General features: G+C 41.7%; 1 protein-coding gene across 3 annotated transcripts in view; it reads left to right on the forward strand.

Moving 5' to 3' along the window:
• col12a1a (collagen, type XII, alpha 1a) overlaps positions 1 to 15343 on the forward strand; it is a 52345-nt gene extending 37002 nt beyond the window's left edge. For 2 of the 3 annotated variants that reach the window (XM_084012676.1, XM_084012677.1), the window contains 17 exons: positions 88 to 230; positions 673 to 782; positions 5698 to 5856; positions 6125 to 6202; positions 6954 to 7040; positions 7440 to 7493; positions 7849 to 7944; positions 8273 to 8326; positions 9307 to 9360; positions 9682 to 9735; positions 10266 to 10337; positions 10439 to 10474; positions 10575 to 10641; positions 10735 to 10917; positions 11189 to 11266; positions 12455 to 12625; positions 14510 to 15343. In XM_084012676.1, coding sequence (XP_083868802.1) covers positions 88 to 230; positions 673 to 782; positions 5698 to 5856; positions 6125 to 6202; positions 6954 to 7040; positions 7440 to 7493; positions 7849 to 7944; positions 8273 to 8326; positions 9307 to 9360; positions 9682 to 9735; positions 10266 to 10337; positions 10439 to 10474; positions 10575 to 10641; positions 10735 to 10917; positions 11189 to 11266; positions 12455 to 12625; positions 14510 to 14658 — 1645 coding nt within the window. In that variant the 3' untranslated portion in view covers positions 14659 to 15343. Of the gene's footprint in view, positions 1 to 87; positions 231 to 672; positions 783 to 5697; positions 5857 to 6124; positions 6203 to 6953; positions 7041 to 7439; positions 7494 to 7848; positions 7945 to 8272; positions 8327 to 9306; positions 9361 to 9681; positions 9736 to 10265; positions 10338 to 10438; positions 10475 to 10574; positions 10642 to 10734; positions 10918 to 11188; positions 11267 to 12454; positions 12626 to 13614; positions 13748 to 14509 lie in introns of those variants that run through there. The other variant, XM_084012678.1, reaches the window with a different exon arrangement.
• The last annotated feature ends 2113 nt before the right edge of the window (positions 15344 to 17456 follow it).

The following is a 17456-nucleotide window of genomic DNA, read 5'->3' on the forward strand; positions in this document are numbered from 1 at the left end:
ATCTAACATGATATCCTGACTGCTAGTGTGATGAGGGCACAGCTCGGACTCATGACTCATCACAAGCTATGTTATTTACGCTGACAGGGAGATCCATCCTGAGGGTCTTCCCCCATCCTACACCATCATCATGCTCTTCCGCCTACTGCCCGACACAGGCTCTGAACCTTTTGATATCTGGCAGATTGCAAACAAAAACAACAACCCCGAGGTCGGGGTCACCGTCAACCGTAAGTCTTCCCTCCTGTTGTGGCCCTCAGCTGGAGGGGGAAGCTGCTGTCCCTCACCCAAAATAGGCTGTACACTCTTTACTAACAACGGAAGCTTTTTTCTTTCTCTGTCTTACATAATTTACAGACAGCCAAAGTTAATGAATCTTTGTCAGATACTGTAGGCAGGAATAAGGTGTCTCTTTTCTGTTTTAGATGCTGCTCGACCTATTTATTCTCTGATAGAAAGTCTTCATTTTTAAATAGGTATCTTTTACAAATGTGCCACAAAAGGTAAAAGCATGCAAATAATTACGATCAAGGTCCTAATCCCTCCTAGCTTTCCCTTTATCCCTCTCCGCTCTCTACAACCATGTGTTCTCTGTAGTCCTGTCTGTGCTTTGCGTGCCACTGCATCGTAGCACACTGTCAGGGATTCATCAAAGGCTTCTTTCTTTTCCAGCTTCCAGCAAAACAATCACGTTCTACAACAAGGACACCCGAGGAGAGATCCAGAGAGCCACGTTTAATGAGGAGCAAGTGAAGCGGGTTTTCCATGGGAGCTTCCACAAGGTAAACACAACTCATGTTTCTTAAAGGGAAGAGTACTGCACTCACCACATAGTGATATTATTAAGGTTTGGCTTTAATCGGACAGACTGAAAATTTTTAGTAGTCACCTGTGGGCTGAATATCCCTTTCATATCCTTTTACATACAGAATATTGTTTTGATTCTTTTCACTTATTTTCACATATATTGGCACTAAATCATTTCATATGTCGCGGTATGACTTTTATGCTTCTTTTAAGATGGCTGAATTACCTTTTAATGTGACGATCTGACAAACAGCCAATGCCATGTATCTGTATCGTGTTAGCTGTCAAAGGGTACCCTGCTATCCATCTTAGCGTGTAGAACTGCTGTCTGGTCTTTGGCCCGTTTTTATGACTTGACATTGAGCTTTTGGGGCAGTTAATCTGATGAATAGGTGCTGGAGGCTATAAATACATTTAAAGAGAGTTTTGGGGGGAAATTGTGATACCTCAGTGACCCAGCCTAATGTGAAAAATGTTAGCTGTGGAGGTCTGACCACATCAAGACAGGAGACTGGTGCTGGTAGTTGTTTAGGGAATTCCAAACCAATCTGCTCCTGGTTGAAGCAACAGTTAGGGAATGGGGTTTGTTTTTAAGTTGGGGTTCAGCTTGAGTTGGGTTCAAAACATGCTGCAAGGCATTTCAAGAATAGATCCCAAAGTCTGCATATTTTTCACTAAAAAGGCAGATTCTAAGGTATTTCTTTAAAAAAAGCTCTCCACAGACTAAGCATACAGGAAATTAATGCTATTGAGGCCAAGATATTCTGACTTTTAGTCTCAAGTATGGGTCAATCATAAAATACCGGATACTAAGTTTCCCATAATGCAAATCAAAAGCATCTTTTTTAAAACTCCCCTTGTCTGATAAATGCCCACGTCTCTTAAAACTTTCTGATACATTTCAAATTGTAATTAATAAATTCTCAAGTCCAGTCCAACATGCAGTAACCCTCATTACATCATCAGGGTTATGTTCTTAGAATTGGCAAACTCCTCCAGAGTGTTTTTCTTGTAGTCATCCCCATGACAAGAACTGAACTTGTTTGTGTAATTGGTGGACTACCCCTTTAAATCCTTTCCTTTCCTTTATGGTGCAGGTACAATGATGTTAATGCAAAGCCTAATCTCTGCTAAACCATAAGAATTAGGATTTCAGCACACTGATGCACTCACCATCTAGCGCAGGGGGGACTGTTGCTGGAGCAGGGGGGGTGGGTGGCTCTGTTGGCACCTCTGTGGGTTTGACCACTGCAACACCAAACAGAACAGCAACATGTAAAGTGGCGTACTGCACTGTGGCTGGTGAGGGCATATTCCTGTAAAGCTAAATAACTTGGAGCTTTTAGATCTAGTGTGTGAGAGCACTGAGGGTATATGACTGTAGATATGGATTAATGACAGTTAGAAGTTGTGGAAGCAAGAATAACATGCATTGTAAGCAAACAATCCCAATGATACATTTCTTTACTCTGAAACAAATCCATGCCATCAGCGGTCCTGTTTTACATGACTTAAATTAAGATTGAACTCCCTTAGCAGAGTTCTCATTAGAAGATTAAACTCAACTACTCTTCAAACAATCTGTCAGAACCTCTCATCTAACTTGATACAACCACCCAGAATGGTGTTACTACATTAGGCCCAAATGCCAAGCTTACAATTCTCTTCAAATCTCTTGCAGACATCAGATGCTTTTAAGTCCAACTACAAGTACAAGCACCCAACCACAGTAGGGTGTAGAGAGAACAATGAGGGACAGTATATTTTCATACTAACCTTGAATGGCTTAAGATGTTAGTTTCATGACCGGAGGACTTTGTTCACAAGGACAGCATCGCCCTTATTTAGCCCCACCCCACCCAATTCTAGGGTTATCATAATGAATGACCCTTTTCAATGTACGAGGGTCTTCTTATCCAAAATCGCCCATTTCCTGATATTACAAAGTACATTCTTTTGAACTGAGGAACTGATGAGAGAGATATACATTGGCCCACAGATCAGAGCGTATTTTAAATGGCTTTTCAGTTTGCATCTCACAACTAATTGTAGAATGACTTCATGAATGAACAGGACCCTGGAAAATGTTGAGTCAGGCCTAGATGTAACTGACATCACTGCTGGTCTAGTTGGACAGCAGCCTGACCTGTGTGTGTGTGTGTGTGTGTGTGTGTGTGTGTGTGTGTGTGTGTGTGTGTGTGTGTGTGTGTGTGTGTGTGTGTGTGTGTGGCCATGGTGGAGACTGTAGTCTGAATGTACACTGGGTGGCTAGTTTGTGGTGCTGTAGTTGTTGTTCCATGATCTGGCGAGTCTGCAGCGGTCTACCTAGCTGCTTATTTACTGGTCTGTCGAGTAAGTGCCACCACCGACAGCTGCGGTGGTGTGAGTTTACATGTTCTCAGTGGTTTCCCAACACTTTGTCCGTGGCTATTACAGTGTGACCTCTGTCATAAAGTTTGTGTGTCTGTGAATGTGTGTGTAGGTGTGTGTGTGTTGCACTGAAACCAGAGTGACCAATGATGAGGGTCATGGCAGCTGGGCTCATTGTCCATGTGGGAAGATAAACAGAACAAAACTTGCATGTTGACCTTTACGTTTTAGGAAATGAAGAAGAGTTTAATTTATAAAGATTATTTTCATTATGAGATTAATCAAATTTTTAATTATTTTATTAATGATTAATTATTTTGTCTATGAAATGTCATCAAATGGTAAAATGTTTTGTGCATTTCCAAATATCGCATATTCCACAATCTGATGGTGATATTTTCAAATGCTTTGTTTTGTCTGACGAATAGTCCAAAGTTCAAATATGTCCAGTACACTCAGAAAACCGGAAAATATTTGCAAATGAAGATGGAACCAGTGAAGGTTTCCCATCATTGTTTAAAAATCAATATATCTAATATCAGATTTTTGATTCACTTTCTGTCAATTGGATAACCTATTAATCGTTTCCGGTTTGTTATCAACCATTCTAGTACATTGTCAAACAGATTTGGATTTTCTCCTCAGGATAGTTAATAACAAGTAACCCAAGCTGGAGAGGTTGTGGTCTATTGGTAATAGAACATATGGGAAAGCTCTCAGAAATGACTATAGCAGATGCTAGTCACTCACTTGCCCACTGGGGAATCCCCTCCTACACTCAAAGGGTGGGAACCCGTAGAGGGAAGTTTCCTGTTAACTGACGTGGAAAAGACGTTCTCCATAAGCCATCCTGACTAGTATTCAGACTAGAAGTTTGAACGTGTATGTTGCTATTCATTGCCTCCATGCTAAAAAAAATACACACACACACACACGCACACACATGCACACAATGCTTATTGTGCTTCGCGAAGACTTGAATTCAGTCTTTAAAACTTTCCTTTCAGGGACTTTGTTGGGAAGATTGTGCCAATATACGCAAAAGCTCATTAAGACAGAGAGGGAGTTTTTTTTGCCAAATTGTCCACTGACTGCACTCATTGTACTCTTCATCTCTGATGACTTTCTTTTGGAAACAAAGATGTCTTCTTTCTGTGAACTGCGCAAGTAGACTTATTGACCCTAAATCCACTCTAGAAATACAGGAAATTAACTTCTCTTACCAGAGAGTGCCTCGTCCATACGCAGGTGCCAGATCAGACATGCTGATTATGTATATCCCTTTGCTCTCATTGAAAGCTAACTTAATCTTGGATGCATTCATTTCCTAATTCATTTCCTGCATCTTATATGAGCATACATAAAATGAAGATGAAGGAAACGTCAGGACAGAGCTAATCTGATAGTAATGTGTGATGTGTATTGGAGACGCTGTCAGTCAGAAATCTGTGAACAATTGATTAAAGAAAATTGTTCATCTGTCAACACTTGAGTAGGAGATTACTGAGCAGCAAATACCATCAACTGAAGGAGCAGCATTTGGTAGAAAGCGAGCTTTTCTGAGGTTTTATTTTCCAGCATCTGCAGTGTTTTTATTGTGTTTACTTATTGGTCAGTGAGGTAATACATACATGCTCATTATTTGCCATCCCAGTATATCATCAAAAGATGTTTTGGTAAGCCCTCAGGAGCATCATGGTACACAGTAATATATCCATGCTGGGATCCTGGGATAAACGACACCCCTCTCTCTTTGTGGTCCAACAGATAGTTTGTTCTGTTGCCAAGGAAGTCAACTGTGATTTTGTGATTGGTTGCCAAGAACTATGGCCTAGTCTGTGGTTGGTACGGTTTTGGTAGAAAGTAATAGTAGCTTGCTTTTCCTGACATAAAGAAAGCTTGTCTGACTGTTGAGCAGGGGAAAATTTGCAACAGTGAGGGAAAAAGTATGGAAAGTGTAGGATGTTTGATGGGACACCGCAAATGATATTGCTTCAAGATGTGGCGCGGGGTTCTCTGGACAGGAAACTTCAAAATCTGGCACTTTGTCATTCTGTGTTGTTATACAATCACCGACTGCACCTTTTAAAGCCAACTGTTGTATATTTTCTTCTTTACGGTCCATTCATCTGTAGAGGCATCAAACAGCAGTCCCGTGCCAAATCAGTAACCGCTCTGGGGTAATATCAGAATCTATAATTGACATGGCTCTGCAAAGACTAAACAATTCACTCAATCTAGCAATTATGTGGAATACAGTATCTGCATCTTTATAAACTTCAAACGACATGATTTAAAAAAGTTCAGTGAAGTTATTCCTGACCTTATGGTTGCACTTTTCTTAAAGAGTTCCCCTTGTCTTGAGAAGGGCAATCATGCCCTTTCCAAATACTCATGAATGTCAAACCCAGCTTTTGTAAAGCTCCAGCATCCTTAGTCCTCTTTGGCAGCTGTGAAGTATTGAAAAGACAATAATGTTTTGTCAATTGTGCCCTCTCTCCATCCCCTTCGTCTCTGCAGCTCCACATTAGCGTCTCTGCAGAGAAAGTCAAGCTCAACGTGGACTGCCAGGAGGTGGCAGAGAAGCCCATCAAGGAGGCCAACAACATCTCGCTGGAAGGCTATGAAGTGCTTGGCAAGATGGCCAAGTCTGGAGGTGGAAGGAGGCAGTCTGCGACAGTAAGTGAAAAAGATTATGAAGAACACATTTGTGCAAATGCGAAGCACGTTTTAAAGAGCATCCCACAGCTTTCCAAAGAATGAATATCCAAATCCTCGTTTATGTTTTAACTGCTCCCTGGGACTGCTGGAAGGATGGATGCCTGCATCTTTTTATTTCACTCTGGGACTCGTCCTGTTTTCAACAGTGTGCATTTTTAGCAAGAATGGGAGCCATTTGTAACACCCTCTCAAAACATCAATGTTTTCGTTTTCTTCTGTTGTGTAGTTCCAGCTCCAGATGTTCGACATTGTCTGCAGTTTGAGCTGGGTCAGCCGAGACAGATGCTGTGACCTGCCTGCCACAGTAAGAACAAGTGTCATTTTAGAATCATTTTACAACAAAGATACGTCAAAAGGCCATATGTAGGCACACAGGAAGGATATTTTGGCAGATTTCTTTTACATGTTTTGATGTACCGTGTACGTTGTTCTTCGATTCAATAGTAGATTAACCATTGTATTTAGTGTATATACTGTATGCATGCACACAGTCAGATGTTAATGTAAGCTGGTATGTAGTCATTAGGCTAAATGCAAGGTTGTTAAAAACAGTTTAAAAACGGTGAGTCAGCTGAACTGAATAGAACCTTGCATCCTGTGTAATTGTGCTAATCGGACTGTTGCCAGTTTGATCCCCCAATTACATGACAACAAGTGCTCCTTTAGATCACGCAGCAGACAATAAATCACATTTATTTTCATTTTGTATGGTAAATACCAGACACAAGCACATTTATCCAATGATGAGTAATTCATCTATAATTTGCTTCAGATATTAATATATCACGTCAATGACTGCTGTGTTCTATAACTCATTATGTCAAAGACTCATTTCCAAAAGTGTGGACAAGGTTTGCAGATATCAGTGAACATCTGGTCTTAAGTCCCACACTGACTTTGCATGAGCCACTGTTCCATCTTGACCTTTGCTGGGTTTTTTAAACTCTCTTCTCCTTAAACTGCAAGCAAAGGCAAAACTGTGGGACGGATTTTCTCTTTTATTTGCGTATTTGTGTCTCTTTTCTAATTTCTTCTTCTGCTGCCTTCCTTTTCAGAGAGACGAGGCCAAGTGCCCATCCCTTCCCCACTCTTGCACATGCACACAGGACAGCATCGGCCCTCAGGGGCCTCCCGGACCTTCGGTAAAGATTTTCCCACATCATCCCTCCTTGTCCTCTGTCCTCTATCTTCACCTCCACGACCTCTGTCTGTTTTGATGTGGTGATGATGGTAAAGCCGTATTTGCCTGAGACTGAGGATGTCCTTCGCATCAGGAGTGGTATTTTGTTTTCCTTTGGAATGAGCAGAGGAGGATGGGACTAGCAGCATGCCATGAATTGTGGGCTCAGGAAGAAGTGTCAAAAGATAAATGCCTGCTGGAAAAACAACAGTAAAAAATGGAGGAGACGTCTGGAATATGTGTGCTTGGTAACCTCACTAAGCCCCTGTGAGGATTTGGGAGGGCTTGGGGGTTTCAGGGATTTTGGAATCTCCTCCTGTTGTTATGCTCACTCTGTGTTTGTGGCTCTTTGCTTTTCCAGGGTGGCCCAGGTTCTAAGGGACCACGAGGAGATAGAGGAGAACACGGCAACCCTGTGAGTAATGCCTTACATTAATTTAAGCACTTGATAAACATGCAATGCACATTAATCTTTGAATTTGTTATGGTGATTCAATAAATTGAACACGTTCACAGCCAATGAAACTTACTGACATCATCCATGTGCTAAATCCACACGCTTCTCACTGCCATCGTCTTTTAGAAGCTACAGCCTTACGTTAGCCTGCCCCACCATACGAAGCAAGTTGCACACATGTGAATTTAATTATCAACGATATATTTCTCCTCAAATTGATTTAAAGGGGGTCTATGTCATTTCATTTTGTATGTTTGTGCAATAAAAAGTGTGTTCTGAAACATCGTTGCTTTTTGTCTGGGTAATGCTGTAGGGTCCAATGGGTCCACGCGGTGACATAGGGCTCCCAGGCTCAATGGGACCACCGGGTCCACAAGGCCCTAATGGACTGTCTCTTCCCGGAGAACCCGTAAGTTAACCTACAATAAGTCCAGCCAGGGAGGAAATAGTTAAGAATTTGTGGTAGATGGAGTTTTACATGTATGACACACAATAGCCCAGTGATTACGGCTGATATGAAAGTGTAATATTGCCGATCCAACAGTGAGTGGGATTTACAGCTCAAAGTAAAAACACATCACACTCCCCTCTACTTCTATATATCAAGCTAGACGGCTCCTTTATTTTCTTTTCTGCAGATGAGATAGTCAAAACATGAAGTCAATCAAAACCGCAGAGTAAAAAGAATTAAAAACAAAGACTAAAGCGTCTCTCTTTTCCTCCCCCTCCACCTTCAGGGTCGCCCGGGACCAAAGGGAGATTCTGGAGACCCGGGCCTGTCTGGCCGGCAAGTAAGTACTCCCCCTCTCATTTTGTGGTTTATGAACAGGAAACAGGAGACTATCCATAGAGAGCAGCATTGCTACTGGAGCCTGGATTCGGTCCACATGCTGAGATTGAAACCACACTCAGAGTGGGAGGTTTACCATGCCATCCCCCAGGGAGACTCACACTGTCGAATCAGCCTGTTGATTGACAAACAGTAGAAGGCCAGTGATGCAGTTAAATTATTATGGAGCGCCGACTCAAGTTACCAAAGGGGAAATAGGGAATGGAACATGTTTTACCCCAGCCTTGTAATTGAAGATGATCGTGACTTAGTGTGTCTAAAGCTTGAGCATCTTTGACTTACAGTAGATGTCATTCTGTGGACTTCTTAGATGAAAATTACAGTCATATAAAACCAGACTTACCATTACCATAACATTCAGAGTTCAACGGTCTTTGAGGTTGTTGACATCACTGCTCTATCGAGTCATGAGCAGATTTGTATTCAAACTAGTACCATTTTACATTACAGGGGAACTTTTTGGTGGAAGGGCATTTTTGAGTGGGCATTACATAGCCAGTTCTTGGCCGAGCAAGCGTTCATTCATCCAGCTGAGGTCATTCAGCCAACTCCCACCATTGGACTGGAGCGATCATCACCGCTGGTTATTCTCGCCTCTGAATAAGCAAATTCAGACATGGGAGGAAGTCCTATTCTATGATCTTCAACACATTTTGGCAGCATTGCCTTTACACAATAAAGCTTATTATAACAGCACTCTCTATTCAGATTGCTGTAGACATGTGTCATAAGTCAACAGACAAGGGGGATATTGTTCCAGTTTTTGGTAGCAAAGATTATTTATTATCTTTGGCTTACGAACCGGGAAGCTGCAGTACTTTTTCTGTAAATTGTAGTTCAACAGACCCATCAGGGAGCTGTATAAATGTGTTGATTCTGATCATTAGTTTTTAATTAAGTGTGTCTGCTTTTTTTTCACAGGGTTCTCCTGGGCCACGTGGTCCTCTGGGCCCCGTTGGACCAAGCGGAGCACGGGTAAGATCGACCACCATGCCTGCTTAATGTACAAACTGTGTTCAAAGCCTACAAATAGTTACCATAGTACAGCACATGTTTTGGGTGTGATCACCCACTAAGCTCAGCGTATACAGAAGCACTGTCGTGTAGCTTTTGCAATCACACTGCATGTTCTCACTTGTGTCAGCAAACATAATTGAGCCACTAACTTATAAATATAATTTTGAAAAGACAGACTCAAGGCTGAAACCAATATAAAGCAATGACACTGATGTATTGCATGCATGGGGTCCCCAGTGTGTTGTAACCAATGTGTGATTGTATGTTATTTCTACCTAGGGGCCCCCAGGAAAGGAGGGACCATCTGGACCCAGAGGCCCATCAGGGCCCATGGTGAGTGTGTGTGTGTTGGTCTCTGTGGTTTTGTGTTGTGCAGAAAACAGCCAAATAAATATTTCCTAGAGCATGCTTTCTTTCCTGATATATCAGTCACAATGGTGCATGCATCTTATTTTCTTCTTCTGTGGTTTGGGGAGGCCTGAATCTACTTAATCCAGCCAGCATGCCAACTGGCAACATGCCAGTTTAGAATTCACACGCACTATACCATCCAGCAGTGTGTGTGAGTGTCTGTGAGTGTGTGTGTGTGTGTGTGTGTGTGTGTGTGTGTGTGTGTGTGTGCATGCATGCACCCTGTCCCGGTTGGTTTTGGGCATGTGTGTGTTTCCATCTCCTCTTTAGTGTTCTTGGCAGCTTGTGCCACACGCAACCCCACTGCAGATGTCAAAGCATAAATCTTAAAGCTTGTTATACAACCATTAATGGAGAGCAGGAGTTAAATGTTGCAATTAAGTTTATTGTGCAGTAATTTTAAATAAACACTATTCTCTGTGTTTTTTTTCTCTCTCTTCTTTTTCTTCCAGGGAAGCCCTGGAAATCCAGGTGTACCAGGAATTACCGGAAAACCAGGGAAACCAGGAGACACAGGAAACCCAGTATGTACTGAATTACAGACACAAATGATGGTCACATGACTATATTGAGGAGAAGCGGAGGACAGGGTTGTTGCTTCTAACACTGTTCTTCTCGTTAACAGGGACCTGTTGGCATTAAAGGAGAGAAGGGAGAGAGGGTATGTATTGTGGAGTAGGACATGACCATATACCAACTATCATACATCATGAATGAGAAAAGAGATGCCATCACTGACTGAAAATGTCTTTGTTTTCCAGGGAGACTTTGCATCCCAGAACATGATGCGCTCCATTGCCAGACAAGTTTGTGAACAGCTTGTGAACGGTGAGTAAAACTTTTCGTAATATTTAGAGAATTTAAAAGTTCACAAAAAACAAATCTAAACCAAATCCAACTGACTGTGTTCTTTTCTTGTAGGTCAGATGAGCAGAATTGACATGATGCTTAACCAGATTCCCTCTGGGTATCGTAGCAACACTCCAGGGCCAACTGGTCCTCCTGGGCCTCCTGGCAACCAGGGATCCCGTGGAGAGCCTGGACAAGCTGGTCGAACCGGTTTCCCTGGAAACCAAGGTTTACCTGGAAGTCCAGGAGAAAGAGGTGCTTCATCTCTTCTTTTTCTGAATGCTTGGTTGTGTTACAAAGCAGCAAGCAGGGAAACATTAAGCAAATGGCGAGCAATGTTTTGAAAGTTATTGCGATATTGTACTCTGTACACTGTAGTCTTGGTCCTCCATGAGAGAAACACCAATGTAACTGTGCTTTGCAAAATATTATTAAATCCTGGATCTCCCTGTGTTTTATGTATGCTGGTTACATGCATCATCGTGTGAAAGTGATTTGTTTCTCCTCTTTTCTCTGTTTTTTGTAGGTTTGGCAGGAGAGAAGGGAGAAAGAGGATCTCCAGGAACTGGTACCAGAGGACAAAGAGGTGCAAGTGGGCCCCCAGGTAACTCATAACCCTTTTTTGTCCAGTCTTCCATCACATCAGAAGGCTTATTTCTGTGGAACATTGTTCTCCACCAGTTGCTGAATGCTGGCTGCTGGATTCCCACTGTTGTCTTCCGACTTTATCTTTCCGCAAAAACTCAGTTTCTGTGACAGTTTTTCATCTTTTCTTCTTTCTAGGACGTAGTACTCCCATTAGTCCAGTTAAAATGACACATTCCAACCAGAGGCCAAAATGTACCTACAGTGTATATCTCAGGCAACTTCCTTTAAGCAGCTGTTCTGAATAAATCTTTGGAGGGACTCCAAACATAATCCCAATTCTTCCCTTTTTTAAGGATTTATGTCTCATGTATATTGAGCTTCTCCTGACACTGTGCACACTTGTGACGGTATTCACTAAATGGAAGGTATTTACGTTTATCACCAACAAGAACATTTCTCCCCAGAGTTTAGACAATCTTCAGCCAGTCTACAGTCAAGGTCCTGTTCCGATTGTTAAAATGTTATTAGGTTGATTTGTGAGTTTGAAAGAAGGCCATAGCCTTTCCTCAGTTGCAATTAATGTCCAATATGTTTCCTCTAAAAAGCTCACCACCTCAGAAGATTTACTTTCCCTAGGGAAGATATAGCAAAACAACAGCAACCTTCTGTTTATGTCAACCACACAACACCAAACACTGATATATCTTTTTCTGTGAATGAGCTGAGAAACAACTGACGGCCAGTGGGAAGTCCACACTCATGACTCACACGTCTGTGTGTGTGTGTGTGTGTGTGTGTGTGTGTGTGTGTGTGTGTGTGTGTGTGTGTGTGTGTGCGTTCTGTATATGTGTGCGTGTTTGTTGTACAGCTTTCTTTGGTGGCTTCATTGACAACACATGGGCTCACTTATGGATGAGAAAAAGAGCGAGAGGGGAAAATTCCATCCTTAGTTTTTACCGTCTAGACACGGGGGCCAAAGGGGAGGGGGGGGGGGTGCTTCCCAGCTTCCCACCGCCCCAGACTTTCTTTTTCTTGGTCAAGCTTTTTAATTGAGCCATTGAACATTTCAAATTACAGTGCTGCAGCTCCATTTTACCCCTATCCATTTCCACTTAAGATTTACGGGTGATGTCAGCGGGTTTTTGTGCTGAGCTCCAGATACTTTTCAAACTGGCCTTACTCACATCCTCTCTCCCTGTTGCAGGGCCACCAGGAGAGTCGAGAACGGGCCCCCCAGGGTCATCTGGCTCCGCTGGGCCTCGTGGCCCTCCAGGTCGCCAGGGTACTTCAGGGGTGAGGGGACCACCAGGCCCCTCTGGATATTGCGACTCCTCTCAGTGTGTTGGCATTCCTTACAATGGACAAGGATACACAGGTATACTCAACACTGTCTAGCTCCTGCATGGTACTACATTATATAAAACACTAAGTGTATGCAGACTAATTACATTTGCAACTCAGTGCACTACTTCTTTCTTTGATGTATGGAGATATGAATGTAAGAAAGATGTTAAACTTTATTTCCGTAAAAAGTTAACTGACCATTCACGGAGCCTCGTCCTGCTTACCGTTGCTACGCCTGTAAAGCTACATCGTTCTCGCATGCAACATGAAGCAGTTTAAAATGATAAACAGACAGTGGCAGATTTACCATCACAATTTAGAATAACAACTGTCGCAGGCAGATTTCAGCTGTAACTAGCTAACTAATTAACATTAGCTATTGCTTGAAAATGCTCGCTGAATTGATTTAAAATGAGAACCTCGTAAAAGGGTCTCTGAAACACGCATTTGACACTACATACAGAGCTATTAATGTTACTGATGAAGTAAAATCCCAGGTAGTAATCTAATTTGCTAAGCATTCAAACATTTGCAGCTCACAATAAAATTCAGAATTCAGAGCATATCTGTGGTTGAGGGATGCCTCCACATTGCCCCCTTATGGCGACGGCTGAGCCAGTGGCTAGCAGCTAACATTACTGCTAGATTAATGCTCTGAATTTGAAATGTAGCACTTTTAAGGAATATAAATGCACGGTTTAATCTATTCCTCAGACTTTTAGTGTTGTATTTTTGGTTTTGAAAAGGCTAGAAATGTACAGAAATCCAAAGTTTGACAGGCCTACTATGCTTAGTTACCATTGCTAATGCTAGGATTAGACAGTCTGTTCGGTGCAGGTGTTTAGTGAATGGAGAGTAATGTGCCTATATAGTCCAATACCTCCATACATTCATGTACAACTTCTAAACTGGCTTGTAAAGCATTCTAGCCAATGATGTATGATGACACATTAAGTCAAATAAGATGCTTATAACTGTGTTCCACAGAGAAAACTCACACCCTCTTTGAACTATTTGCAGGTTTGGCATAGTAAGCGTTCTAAGTCACCTGTGCTGCTTACACTTTGAGGTCCTGTTTCTGAGATGTTTGCCCATTTGCTATGGGGCATGTAAGCATAATCACCATGGACATAATTAATGAACAATAAACACAAACATTACAAAAGCCAAAAAAACACAACGGAGCGGACTGGCACTAACAACATCTCACAGCTGCAAGCTACAGTGATGGCAGCCTGCTGGCCTGTTTGCATCTTGAACCACAACGCGCTGGGGAAAAAACAAAAAACAGAGACTGAGCATTTCTACGAAGGAAGGAGCATGTACAATTACCACCCGAAATAACTACTAACACAGAGGATTTCACATCTGAAAGCAATGTTTGTGTAGAGGTGATATGTGTAAATAAAACTAATGTTTGTGCCTTGTAAATGATTGTATGAACCAAGACATTTCACTAAAAATCAAGTTAACATCTGTATTGAGCTTGCCTCATAACCCTCTGCTTACTTACCACCAGCATAACCTCTGTTTACGACGCCTTAAGTGACTTAGACAGCTCTGGTCCAGACTGAAGCATGTTCCTTGTGTACTTTTAATCATCATGTTCTTTGTGTACGTTGGCCAAATCGGTGCTAAATGTGGCTCTCCTGCCATTTTCATGTGTTCTTTGTAGTATGAGCTGGTTATTTTTACTACGTCTTATTATCCAATAGCTTGATGGATTTTATTGTAAATGTCATTGCAGCATTTGGAACAGTTTTCTATGTAGCTTTTATGGTACTTCAGGAAGCAATGGTTTGACACAAGGCATTTGTTTGGAATTCCAAAGTGCAATATAATTTAAATTGTGCATGTGACAAGTTGTAGAAGCAACCAATTTTTTTTTTATCGGCCATCCCTAATATTTTTCTAGCTAACAACTTCCAGCCTGAACCTGCGGTAGAGTCTTTACCTGTGGAGCCAGCTGGAGAATTTGAGGCAATACAATCATCCGCTTACTCACGAAACCAACGAGGAAAGAGATCACTACCACAAGACAATACAGAAACACTAGCATTATAACTACAATAAGGAATTCTCAGAAAGTGTAATATTGAAATAACTAACTGATCACGCATGTGAGAATGAAGTGATTTTCTGGACAAAACTTATATGGGTTTGATACCCCTGGCTATATTGAACATATATTTTTTTGACATGCGAAAGTTAAGCAAGATGAATACAATCCTACATGTTCGTTCATTACAAACCTGTGTGCTTGCTAAGTGTCTGCTTGTAATATATCTGCAGGTGTTTATCAGACTCCAATGTTTAATGCACTTAATCGTGTAAAAGCCAGCAGAAAGTAAAAAGGGAGCTCAGTGAACATGATAAGTTGTTTCAGATTCTCCAACGCTAAAACATTAATTTGATCCTCCAAAGATTTGTTTGTTGTGATGACTTGTTAGGCCTTTAAACCAAATGATAATCTGACTTACTGTAACAAACCAAGCTTGTTTTTTTTTTGTTTTTTTTTGTTACCAAAGGTGGAATTGCATGTTTGTGTTGTATATTTACTGAGGATTTCTAAGTCAGAATATAGTTGTTGTTTTCTATCTATGCAGTTTGGATTTGGTTGCAAGACTATGGACATAGAATTGCTTTTCTCATGTTTGAACTGCACATTTTGTGAATTCCACACAGCCTTATTTTCTTATTTATTTCTGAAACACAAGAGGCATTTTTCAATAAAACTACTGAAAATGTACCGTTTGTTTCAGCTTTCCAGTCATTTTTGCCTTTTGCTGTTCATTATATTCTCACAAAATCTGCACATTGACTTCCACCTCAACATGCAACCATCTTAAATCTTGACAAACGGTTTCTTGAGAAATACGCTCTCAATATTGAACCATTATTTATTTTGACCGCTAAAGATATTTGACGCCATACAGAATGTCAGTTAATGTCAGGCAACAAGAAGAGAAAGGAGAGAGTGTGAAAACAAACCTTTTCAACATGTGAGCTGCTTCACAGTCAGTTGGTGTTGGTCCTATCACGTTGTAATGATTACACATCGCCTTCCATGAGGAAGCAATGTAAATGAGACTGGGCAGATACCGGCTGGAAAAACTCACAGATTTCCACCCATTACGCATATCTAATAGTGAAATAAGAGATGTATGAGGTAAGGAGCAACTCACGCCATTTCTGCTTATCGTGATGAAGGGAAAGCATGCTGGAGGAGTTTTCCACATAAGAGATAAGGACCGAGGGGGTGAGGTGAAGTGTATATTGGTAATTCTTGCAGGTAAAGTACATAATGAGTGTGTGAACAGCTGGTACATGTTATACGAAAAAGCATTTCACATGCAGAAAAGAGTTTACAAATGACATTTGAGCAGTCCCACACGGGAGAATATAACAAAAACCCAAAGGTATGGTCTCAGTGCATTCTTCATGATGAGGCTTTGCTAAAAAGCCAAAACGTAGCTCACAGCAACACGCTTTCCGACATGCTGACCTTGTGGAAATATGTTCACACCTGTTTTAAGCGATACGCTGTTCATAGAAATTCTCAACATCAGGATCAGATCTGTGGCTCTGACTTTGGTTATAACGTCATTCTGTGACCTGGTCCAAGACAGCGCTGTAGCCTTTTAGTCTTAAGTTTTTCCCCCCCACAATCATACCGTTTCCCTCTAAACTCATCAACTTATCAACATGCCTGATACCATCCTCACCAGAACCCTGTCTGCTTTCTGTCGGCTGATTTCGTTGAGTTTGTTGACAATCCAGCAGAGCATCTGTGTTCACTTTGTGGCAAAAGTTTCATGTGGGCCGTTCCAGAGTCTGCGGTCATTACAGATTTTAACTAACCTGTTTTATCTCCGGTTGTCCCCTCGCAAAAAAACAGACTAAGTGTCTCTTCCACAGCAGTGAGAAGGTCTATCATTAAGTGTTTAATTCCCAAATGGAGATGTAAAGCTGGATTAACACTGCCATATTGTTAGCAGCTAGCTTACAGTTAGCTAACAGTTGCCTGAAGTGTATTTACACATTCAGCAAACATAACTAAAGCATTAGCATTAACCTCAGGTCATGTTTCTGGATACCTGGCAAAGGTTTGATATTTACACTTTTAGCTCTGTTTTGGTCTCCATCTATTTCTGAGGGCAATATTTGGCTTGTTAAACTACTAAATTCTCTGCTTTGTCAACAAGCTAGACGCTAACTGTGTCTGCCTGCTGTTTGGTGCTCAGCGAGTAGTATGCAGCGATCACAGATGAACAACATTAGCCCCTTTTACACTGCCTTTGCGGGATATCACTAATTTATTCTGCACCGTCGTTAGTGTAAAAGGCACAGAGACATAATGGGGCGTCTTAATCGTTCCACCTCTGAGTCGGCAACAAAGGAAGTCTCAGAGCCGAGAGGTGAAACAAGGTGAGGTGGCCCCTTTGTGAATGAGGAGAGCCGGGAAGCCGGAACAGAAGGTGACAGGGAATAACACTAAAGTTCAATACAAACAGTGTGATTGCGGCATAACAAGGGGTCTTCTTTATGTGTAAAAATGCCTATTGATGCAGAAAGAGCAATGTTACTTCTGTCAAAATATACAGTTGCAATCCTTAAGACATCTGTAGCCTACACACACTCTCTCTCTCTCTCTCTCTCTCTCTCTCTCTCTCTCTCTCTCTCTCTCTCTCTCTCTCTCTCTCTCTCACACACACACACACACACACCCACACACACACACGTGTTTTCAGTTGATCTGGTTGATCAGACCTCTTCTCAGGACTGTGTGGGCTTGTAGGCCTATAGACTGATTTTGTGGCATCTTCTTGAGGCTCCTGTTAGCTGTGTTGAACCTGTCAGTA

The sequence above is a fragment of the Eutrigla gurnardus genome, assembly GCF_963514095.1.
Source record: "Eutrigla gurnardus genome assembly, chromosome: 7".
Classification (NCBI taxonomy): domain Eukaryota; kingdom Metazoa; phylum Chordata; class Actinopteri; order Perciformes; family Triglidae; genus Eutrigla; species Eutrigla gurnardus.